A 10,417-nucleotide genomic window follows, 5' to 3' on the forward strand; every position below is an offset into this window, starting at 1 on the left:
AGTGTTAGTTTCTTGAAAAATATATTATATAGTTGTATTTTACTAGGACTTAAGAAATATTTGGAGCACAAGTTATATATTTTATTCTACGAAGACTTTACTGAAAAAAAACTCGAAAATCCGAAAAACCCGAGAAAAATCGAGATTGAAAAACCCAACTTTGTTGGTTTGATTTGGTTTATAAATATAAAAATCCGACACCATTGGTTTGGTTTGATAATTGAAAAATTCGAACCAACCCGAACTATGTACCCCAATAATTTCTATCCATTTCCACACAAATTTAAAAGAAAATGGAAGTGGTAAGATTTTCATTTTTTTTTTTCTGTTCTCCCCTGAGTGTTACTATAAAAGAAATTTCAAGAATAATTCCTATATGGCTAAGCGTTTTCTTTCTTTTTTTATGGAATAGTCTATCTCTTAAAGTTTGATTCCGGAACATCTTTAAGTTAAAAATGTTCCTTCGGTAATCAGCCTTGCATTACCCAAGACGAGTATAGTTCTAAAAGTAGGGGTCTACATAGGTCGGGTTGGTTCGGATTTTGTAATTATCAAATCATTTATAAGTTAATATTATTAAGTGATACAGTGTATATTTTTATTTTTATTTGTAATTTTAAAATTAAATCGTTTGGTTCGATATAAATTGAGTAGGAATAAATATTTTTCTGTAGTAGCACTAATTGGCAACACTGCAATACAGTAATAATTTAACTGTAATCAGTATTTAGCAAATCATTCTCATTTACTATGATTAAGTGCTAAATTAGAGGGAGAATATTTATGAATTAACAAGACACATTTATGAATTGATACATCAGGTTCTCAAACACAGATTCAAACTTCAACGTTTCAAAAACGGCATTATTGAGTGGGCATCATATTGTCACCAAACACAATAAGTTACCAATTATCTTTTCTGAATGTGCATAATTGAAAGTTTGGATTCAAATTTCAACCCTTTGTGGTATAATTGACTGTAGTGGATTTAAGTCGTTGGCATCATTACTCGCTGTGATCTAGCTTCTTGACGAAATGATGTTCCTTAGCTTCTTGACATCTTCTTCTTCTTTATGATTTTGAATACTTCTATTTAATTTCTCTAGTTAAAATATCTAATAATACATGTTTCGAAGCGTGACTAAAATCTTTTTCAAACGCATGATAATACGGCTTACTGCTGCTGATTCGATCCCACTTATGTAATTACAGAATTTCATCAACATTAAAAAGTTAAAGCATACTCTCTTTCAAAAAATAACATATGTCATTCATTTTGAAATATTTTAACTATGAGAGTTGTGATTCATATTACAATATCCACCAAATTATACCTGACGTTGTTTTATATTCTGAGATATTCCCCCTTTTGTTTTTGTGGATATTCCAAATATTTAATACTTTTTCATAACTTTCAACGTTTAAATTTATTAAATAATTTTGAATTTTAAAATTTGATGTGAAAATTTTATATCAGAGTAATGTTTATTTTTTATTTCAGTATCATCATATAAATTTGAAACAATGAAGTAATTTTTTTGCGGTTTTTAAATTTATAATTTTTGATAATTTAGTAAATTGATATCCGAGTTGGTACCGAGGATTAAATTATTAATCTTTATACTTTAAACCGATCATTGTTTCTTGAGAAGAAGAGAGAATATTATTTACTAACCATTATCAAGTTCAGAGTAATTTTTATGGGTGATCATTTAACTTTGTGTTTATTACGTAAAAGTCATTTTTTTTTGTTACGTAAAAATCATTCAACTTCGTGTTCATTACTCAAAAGTCAATTTTCTTTCTTTCGTTACATAAAAATCATTTTACTTTTCTCTATTTATCACAAAAGTCACATTGGCCAGATTTTATGAAACTTTTATTTGAAAAGTCTATTATGCCCTTGACATTATAAATTCTCTCATTTATGTAACACCTTCTATATTATATACTCTATAATATATTTTTACCTAGGTATTTTACTTATAATTAAAATAACTTTATATTATTTTATTATTATTTTTATAATATATCTATACATTTAAATTTTCCATGGCACTCAATTTGTTTAATCATATTCAAACATGAACTTATTTTAAATATAAAAGCATTAAAAAAATATTTATTTTAAATAATAAAAATAGATTTGTTTAACAAATTATAGTTTTTTTTTATAGTTAATTAGAATTTAAGAAAACGTTTCAAAGATATTTGTGTTTAATATTACGTTTTTAAAGCTTTATCTGTTAATATTATTTATTTGAAAGTATTAATCCAGTGTGTGATTGTGCTAAATGTAAGTATTTTATTTATTGGATTAATGGGTATGGCTTGGCTGATAAATCAGTGAGCTTTTATTTTATATTTTTTTTAAAAATATTTCATTAAGCATGGTTAAGAACGTGGACTTGAGATTTGTTGACGGTAATGTTACTGACAAATTTAATAATGCTACTTATATATCTTGAAAATTAATGTTAAGAAAAAAATTAAATTGCGAATATATTATAAAAATAATAAATAAAATAATATTAAGTTATGTTAATTATAAGTAAAATACCTAGGTAAAAGTATATTATATAGCATATAATATGGAAGGTGTTGCATAAATTGGACGATTTATAATGTCAATGGCATAATAGACTTTTTAGGTGAAAGTTTTGTAAAATTCGGTCAAAGTGACTATTGTGATAACTATAGCATAGTAAAATAATTTTTGTGTAACAAAAGAAAAAAAATTGACTTTTGGATAATGAACACAAAATTAAATAACTTTTACGTAACAAAAGAAAGAAAAATAACTTTTGAATAATAAACACAAAGTTGAATAATCACCCGTGAAATTTACTCCTAACTTCAATAGTTCTATTGTCATTAAAACCCACGTCTTCAATGTAAAACTCTTTTCTTTTCTAACAAAAGAGAAGAAACTAGCGTCATAAACATTTTTTTTTTCATGCATCAAGATTAGCAGAAAAATATAAAGTAATGTTTTGGTTAAAATGCAAGTTAATAATGCAATATTAAAAGCGAAGGCTCTGCCTTTTCGTCTTATTGAAGAATAAAAACATTCAAGCAGATTGGATGGGCCCCTGACGACAAATATTCAACTCCCCACCGAAAGTAACATCCGATAAAAACCACAGAAATTCTTTTAAAAAAAAGAAGATGAAGAAGATGTAGGAGGCTGGTCAAACTGAACATTGACTGTTATCATTTGAGAATGACATGTGTCATAATACCAATGGACCCCGCTTCATCCAAATGGTTACTATTTCCACGATTCTGGAATCAAGAGGCTTCCACATACGCACATACCACACCGTTTGTGAAACGGAAGGACCCATCCATACCGCACCGTTTGTGAAACGGAAGGACCCAAAATTCCCAAAAAAAAATATATCAAGTGAAATACATTGCATAACTAATTAAATGAATCTTTTTAAGATAAAATCATTCGTTTGGTGAAATTTTGTAAAAAATTAGTTACATCATACAACTACCAATCAATACCAAACTATTTACGGTCAATTATATGATTTTTCACTGGTCATACTTTTTTAAATTGAAATTTGAGGTACGTCCTAAATCGAAAATACTTCGGCAAGATACATTTTATGTCCTTTTTTCAAATTAGCATGTTCAGAATTTTGACACCATTCTGCTTCCTCATATCTTTCACAAACCTTCAAGAATTTGATTTTATTAAGTTATAATTTTTAATTTTTAATGTTATATTTCTTATATCATTCGAATTATATATCGCTTACCTAGAAGTATATATACCGATCAAGCATTATTATGGGATGCCAACTTTAGACATTCAATTCTAACTTTAGACCCATATATCTGAAGTTTCAAACTTCAAATAAACTATCTCAGCTTCAGTCTTGCAACTTACAAGTATAAATTTAATTCTGAAGCGGCTAAATTTTACAAACTTCTTGAACTATGGCTATTCTGTTAATAGAAGTCCTCCAAGCGGTTATTTGTGCACTTCTCGTAGAATTCGGTCTTGGACTGGCCTGGTTGCCCACATGTCCATAATTGTTCTATTTATTTGTTTCTCTTTTTCAATTCCCCAAGCATTAATTCTAGTTTCTGGCATAACCTTTAATTTCTATAATAATACGTTTTGAATATTGAAAGTAATCTTGCTATTCATTTTCTGTTCATGATTATCCAACTTATTGTACATCATCAAAGGGCTAAATTCAAGGTAAATAACTAATCTGTTAGAATAATGGTAATCTGATAGCATATCACTTCAAATGTGCAATCCATCAGCTGTTTTGAAGAACTCAAAATGAACACACAGGCATAATCTGGTATGTGTGGATATTTTAACATCGATCTATTGCTTTTGGCAATTTATTTCATGCCAAGTTGAGTTCCTGGAAAAAAAATATTTATTTGGTAAATGATTTTTGTCTATGAAGAAGGAAACATTTCTATTATGTTAGAGCGCCAAACTGGAATATGTCCACTTAAGTCTCTAAGCTAGGCCTGAACAAGGCCCTTGTACCACACGTTCCTGTGGGAAGTCTAAGCTATGTGTGGGTCATCTACAGTAGCAGAGGCTGGTTTGAACAATTAATGGGGGCGTAATAACTGACATAATTATACCAGAAGTCAAAATTAAAAGGGGTCAGGGATTGAAATGTTGCATAATGGGACATCATTAACGGAAGAAATAACTTGTGTAAATCAATCAATTCATAGTCTATGGAAGAAATTAATGAACATCATAGAACATTGATTTGATGCTCCAAGAATACACCCCGTGTCACTTGTCTATGTTGAATGTGGCGAGTCTAGACAAGGAATTGGCTTCAAGATGATCTGTCTCATCATAGATCTCCTCCTACATCAAGAAATTACCAGTTTTAGGTGATAGAACTAAGAACAAGAATCAACTTACAGGAGGAAACTCTTTCTTTACATTTAGAAGCTCCTCAATCACATCTTCCATAGTAATGATCCCAATTACATTTACTTCTTCTGCTAAAAGTGATTTTTCCTTAATTGGCAGGATCGCAGGATGAACTTCCTCTGACCACCTTCTGCTTTTCGAGTATTCCCTTCGTGAAATATTTGCACTGAATCTCTTTGAATTCCTCAATGATCGTCTAGCCCTTGAGCTTTTCCTCTGATAAAAGCTTTCTCCAGGAATGTTCAATCTCACTTCTCTTACTGAAGTGGCATTTCACATGTAGAAATCAGCTTAGAAAAGTAAGATGGATACAGAGGAATAGATGAGCAAGAAAATCTATAGATCGACTGTAAGTTATTCCTCACCACCATTCGACAGATTGGCGCTTTCTTTCTCTTTCTCGGTCGTGCCATCGTGCTTTTTCACAACCGCAGCCATGTGGCTGAGACCTTTCTGGAATTCATTAAGTATGTCATACAATGGCATTGTCGCTGAAACTCTAGCATGTTTTGCAAACTAATTAGTCAGGGGACTATTTAACAATGTGAGATGTCAGTAAGTGCTATGATTCACTCAACTAAGAAAACACCAGTTTGTCAGTGCTAATGCAATAACCATGCAAAAGCTATGGACGATTTTTTCTAGCTTAAATACCTTGGAATACGCCGTATTGTTACATTCTTCACCGAAAGGTTGTCTCTTGGATTAATGGTCACCAAATTCTTCACCTGTTTGTCAGAATATAAACTCTTAAGATGTTATCACCATAATTAGTAACCATACATTTACAGAGTCAGGCATCCCTATGAGATAACTATTTTAACTCAACAAAAGCTCGATTCATTTTGAATCTATGCAGACTCAGGCAGTGCTTGCTACGTAGTTTGACTCTATACAGACTCATGTAAGCAGTAAAGATGAGGGATTTTTCTTTTGGGACACACGATATGTAATTCAAGCAAGGAAGTCAGTTACCAGGGATATGTAATTTTAAGTTAGTTCGTGTCTGGGTCAAGGGGACGGGTGACCTGAACCCTCATCTGTTTTGAAATTTGGAATATGCAAAGGAAGAACAGTATATTGCTAAGTTTTGTCCGGATCTTATCAATTTATGTAGCAAAGATAACGATACTTCGACAGTACTGAGCCAGCAGGAAATTACCAGGACAAGTCCGATTATGTTTGTTGGATGTTCGTAGTACACTGGAACCCTGCTATGTCCCTTCTCCAAGATTAAATTTACCAGATCCCTGCTCAAAGACATCAATTTTTCTTATCTTATGCATATCACTTCTTTTGTAAGCATTTAAGTTATATAACTTCCACTGTTTTGGTAAATGATAATGTATACTCAGGTACAATGTACCTGTCAAGATTGGCATTGACGTCAATAGCAAAAGTTTCAGATATAGGAGTCATGGCATCCCTTGCAGTCTTCTCAGTGAGCTCAAGTGCTCCTGCAATTATAGTTGTCTCATGAAGTGATAACTCTCCCCCCTTTCCCGCCTGATTAGTAACAACACTAAGAAGTTAGCAGCATTGGCAGGTAGAGGTACAGTTCACATTAAATTAGGACAAGGCCAAGGAGAAGGGAGGGTAGAGATTTTGAAATAGTTTTAACTTAATTCTATACACTATGTGAAAAATTTATGAACTATCAGGTCACGTAAAAATAGCTGCAAATAGATACAGGTAACCGTCAATGAAAGTGAGATTATTAACCTTCAAAATAAGACAAGCTTAAAATTCATTTACATCAGACAAGCTGCATCGTCTGAAAGTAAAAGAGGGATAGAAAAACAGTCCTTAATTCAGCGGAGAGTGATAGGTTAAGTACCTTGTTACCGTGCATGTCAACTAGTGTTCTCAATTCAGCTCGCCGAAACAGAGCTTTATGCCCTTTCCCCAACAGGTAGTCCAAGATCTGGTGATCAAGAATATAAGAAAGCAAATTACGCATACTACTCTTTTCTCATGAGGAAATTCACACATACTGGTTTTGTAAATATGCAATATATGCTGCATTTCTCGTAAAAACAGATAGAAATGTTGGCACCTTGCTTATTGGATAGGCTACCGGAAACCAAAACCAAATAAGAACGCGTACAATTGGAGCAACAGTTGCACCAATGGCTAACCCGTATCTTGTACAGAGAGATTGTGGTATGATCTGCAAACCAAATGTTGGAATTAGTACTTCAAAATAGAAAATGAAACCAGGGCTGAAAAACATCTAACATCCCTTCTGCACCTGCTAAGGCGAATTAATTTTGCAATATGTGAGAACTAACCTCACCAAAGAGGAGTATCAATGTTACAGAAAGAAGAATTGCTCCCCAATCTGGAACCAATACGTCAAGGAAAACAGGAAGTGCCTGGGATATCGAAGAAATATTCCTGTCAATTGCAATTGAACTGTGTACAGTTGCAGTGTTTCTTTTATAGCAGCAGTTTTTACCTCCATAGCAGCAGCATTGCTGATTAGAAGCGTGCATAGCAATAGATGTTGTTGCTTCACAATGGGTAAGATCTTTGCTGAAATGACCACAAAAGTAGTTAAACATGTTGACCATGAACATTTTATTTAAACGAGTCTCTCTCTTAGAAAATACACTTTTCCCTCATTGCTTGTGTAAGGGGTGTCAAAAGTGTTCTTAATGTCCTAAGTCACTTCGCTCATTTTATTAAGTTTACCTGTTGAGTATTTAGATTTTTTCACATTGATATCAAAGCAATATTTTGAAGGTTTTTTTCACAACAGTCTTCTCTCGCTACCTACTGTACTTATTCATCCTCTCAGCTTCACGCCTTCTAGCTGAATTTTGATAAGCCCATTTTCACAATTGTATTCTCTCTGCCTAATGTATTTACTCCCCCTCTCGCTCCAGGCTCATTTTTTGTAACCATTTTCTCTCTACCTATCGTACCTATCCATTCCCACTCTTGGACCTGATTTCTCTATATAAAAATAAATGCAAAACATGTTCTCGATTGACATGTAAATTCTAGAAGTGGGTTACACTTGGGATTTTCAATAATTGAACTACATTTCAAGTAGAAGAGCTGACTTATTGTTTCACTATAGCGAGAAAGCTATAAGTATTAAATTTAATATTTGTCGTTGTTGCTTGGTAACTGGACTATAGAATGACAAGAAACTTTTAATGCATAGAATAAATTAAGAAAGAAACAAATATATGTGGAGAGTCCATACAAGCATGGCGACGGTCTTTGGGCGTTCCAGATTTTGCAAGAACCTCAAGATCAATAATGCTCATAGACATGAGGCCTAACGTGAGGCCAGACATCAAACCAGCGCACAACACTAGAAACACAACTGCTAAAATATAGAGGAAGAACTCTGTATTGCAACATTTCAAGATCGTGTGTCCCATTTAATTAGTTTCTTCCTTCCTTTTCTCCTTAATTTGTGTCTTCTTAATGAAATGTAACTGTGTTTGAGGCTATGTATGAAGGACAAAAAAGAAAAAGAAAATAAGCTAGTAGTAGTATTTGGGCGAGAAACCCCATGAACAAGCAGTGGAATATCTTTTTGCCTGCATGCAGGGAATAACAATATATCCGGCCAAGTTTCTTGGTTTACTCGATAAGTACATGAATCCAATTACTAACCTTCTTAATTTTAGCAGCACATAATTGTTTCCTTTTTGACTAAAGACATCATTCCCATTTATTTGTGCTATTATACTACTCACAGCTGCCAAATGGAAATTCCCTTGTACTTATTATTGGGAGTTCAGAACCTAAATGTGGCCTTTTTAAACTCAAATGACTGAAATGAGTGGAAAAAAATATTATGATCAAACTATATATATAGCGCTATTTAAAATTGCGCTATATATAAAAATGATTAGACTGCCAAGTATAGCGCAGTTTATTAAGGCGCTATACGCATAACGCCTTAATAAACATCGCTATACCCCTTCAAATATCCGTCCCTCCCCTTTCCCCCGTTACAGAACCAAAACAACCCCCCCCCCCATTTTTAAAATCAAACCAGCGGTTCCCCCATTAACGACCCAAAAAAGCTCGAGTGGACCCCACCCGTCCTACAAAAAGTAAAGATTATTTGTCTCACATCCTAGCTAAGTCTTCTCGCGTTGTGGGTTGCTCGTTTCGGATTCAAATCTTCCACTTTCCAAAAAATATAAATCGAGGTATTCCGATTTAGTTTTTGTCGAACCTCGTATAAAAATGCATATTAGTTGTTTTAAATGTGTTCTATGTTATTTTGTATTTTTTTTTACGATTAAACTGGTATGTTATTTTTATCCGGACTAAGATATTAGTGCGCTAAAAAAATATATAAAAATTGAGATATCATTATTATTTGTTCAAAAAAATATTAATAAGTTACTACTTTTACTGTTGTATATGTATTTTCGTGAATGTTTTGTGATTAAATGTATTTATTATTTTTATCTGGTTTATATTATTTATTTGCTTAAAGACTAGTAATATAGTGCCCTTTTAGCATAGTAAAATGTAGTGTCTTTTAGTGTAGTATCCCTGCAGTTATTGAAATTAATCATTTAAGTTTTTTTATACCCAAAAATACGTCAAAATAGCTGATAGATCAAACACAAACTCTATCCAATTCTAGTCAACGATCGTAAGAAAATAACATGAGAAAACAATAATATTTTCCGGATATCTTGATGCTATTGGGCCTCAAATATCGAGCCTGGAACCCATATGTGAATACTTAATAATTAAATCTTGTATAATTATAAAAATTAATTATTTAATTTACAAGCAAACATATAAAATTATAAAACTAACATGTAAAATAATAAAAGTAACACATACAAGAATTCAGGATATCTTGGTGCTACTGGGACTCAAATATCGAGCCTGGAACCCATATGTGAATACTTAATAATTAAATCTTGTATAATTATAAAAATTAATTATCTAATTTACAAACAAACATCTAAAATTATAAAACTAACATGTAAAATAATAAAACTAACACATACAAGAATTCAAGATATCTTGGTGCTACTGGGCCTCAAATATCGAGTCTGGAACCCATATTTGAATACTTAATAATTAAATCTTGTATAATTATAAAAAAATAATTATTTAATTTACAAACAAACATATAAAATTATAAAGCTAATATGTAAAATAATAAAACTAACACATACAAGAATTCAGGATATCTTGGTGCTATTGGGTCTCAAATATCGAGCCAGGAACCCATATGTGAATACTTAATAATTAAATCTTATATAATTATAAAAATTAATTATTTAATTTAAAAACATATAAAATTATAAAACTAACATGTAATTAATGTTGTTTAATTTACAATAGATGACATGGAGGTTCCGCCTATGCATCCCGGACCTTCTAGCGATGAGCTACTGTCGTTACAGGGTGATCATAGGTCCTCCCACATATGGGAGGGAGAGTTACTGGCCCAGACTCTCCGCTTCAGGAGAGTGGACGACGTGTGGG

At 32.2% G+C, this 10,417-nt stretch overlaps 1 protein-coding gene across 1 annotated transcript; it reads right to left on the reverse strand.

Moving 5' to 3' along the window:
- Positions 1-4,211: 4,211 nt before the first annotated feature.
- Positions 4,212-8,457, reverse strand: LOC107783824 (DUF21 domain-containing protein At2g14520-like). Its single transcript, XM_075233721.1, has 11 exons — positions 8,148-8,457; positions 7,392-7,468; positions 7,225-7,308; positions 6,990-7,103; positions 6,771-6,857; positions 6,300-6,439; positions 6,096-6,183; positions 5,588-5,661; positions 5,299-5,432; positions 4,943-5,193; positions 4,212-4,864 (listed from the first exon to the last, which is right to left on the reverse strand). Exons 1-11 carry the CDS (start codon positions 8,326-8,328, stop codon positions 4,787-4,789), a joined length of 1,308 nt encoding a protein of 435 aa, XP_075089822.1. The 5' UTR covers positions 8,329-8,457; the 3' UTR covers positions 4,212-4,786.
- Positions 8,458-10,417: the final 1,960 nt, after the last annotated feature.

The sequence above is a fragment of the Nicotiana tabacum genome, chromosome 17 (genome assembly GCF_000715075.1).
Source record: "Nicotiana tabacum cultivar K326 chromosome 17, ASM71507v2, whole genome shotgun sequence".
Taxonomy (NCBI): Eukaryota; Viridiplantae; Streptophyta; class Magnoliopsida; order Solanales; family Solanaceae; genus Nicotiana; species Nicotiana tabacum.

Bases quoted from the DNA above. Each gene is read 5' to 3' on its own strand.
- LOC107783824 (XM_075233721.1), bottom strand. From the start codon at position 8,328: ATGGGACACACGATCTTGAAATGTTGCAATACAGAGTTCTTCCTCTAT. The intron at 5,662-6,095 runs GTAATTTCCTGC...TCTGACAAACAG, and splicing joins ACATAATCGGACTTGTCCTG to GTGAAGAATTTGGTGACCAT. The intron at 4,865-4,942 runs GTAAAGAAAGAG...TTCTTGATGTAG, and splicing joins TGATTGAGGAGCTTCTAAAT to GAGGAGATCTATGATGAGAC.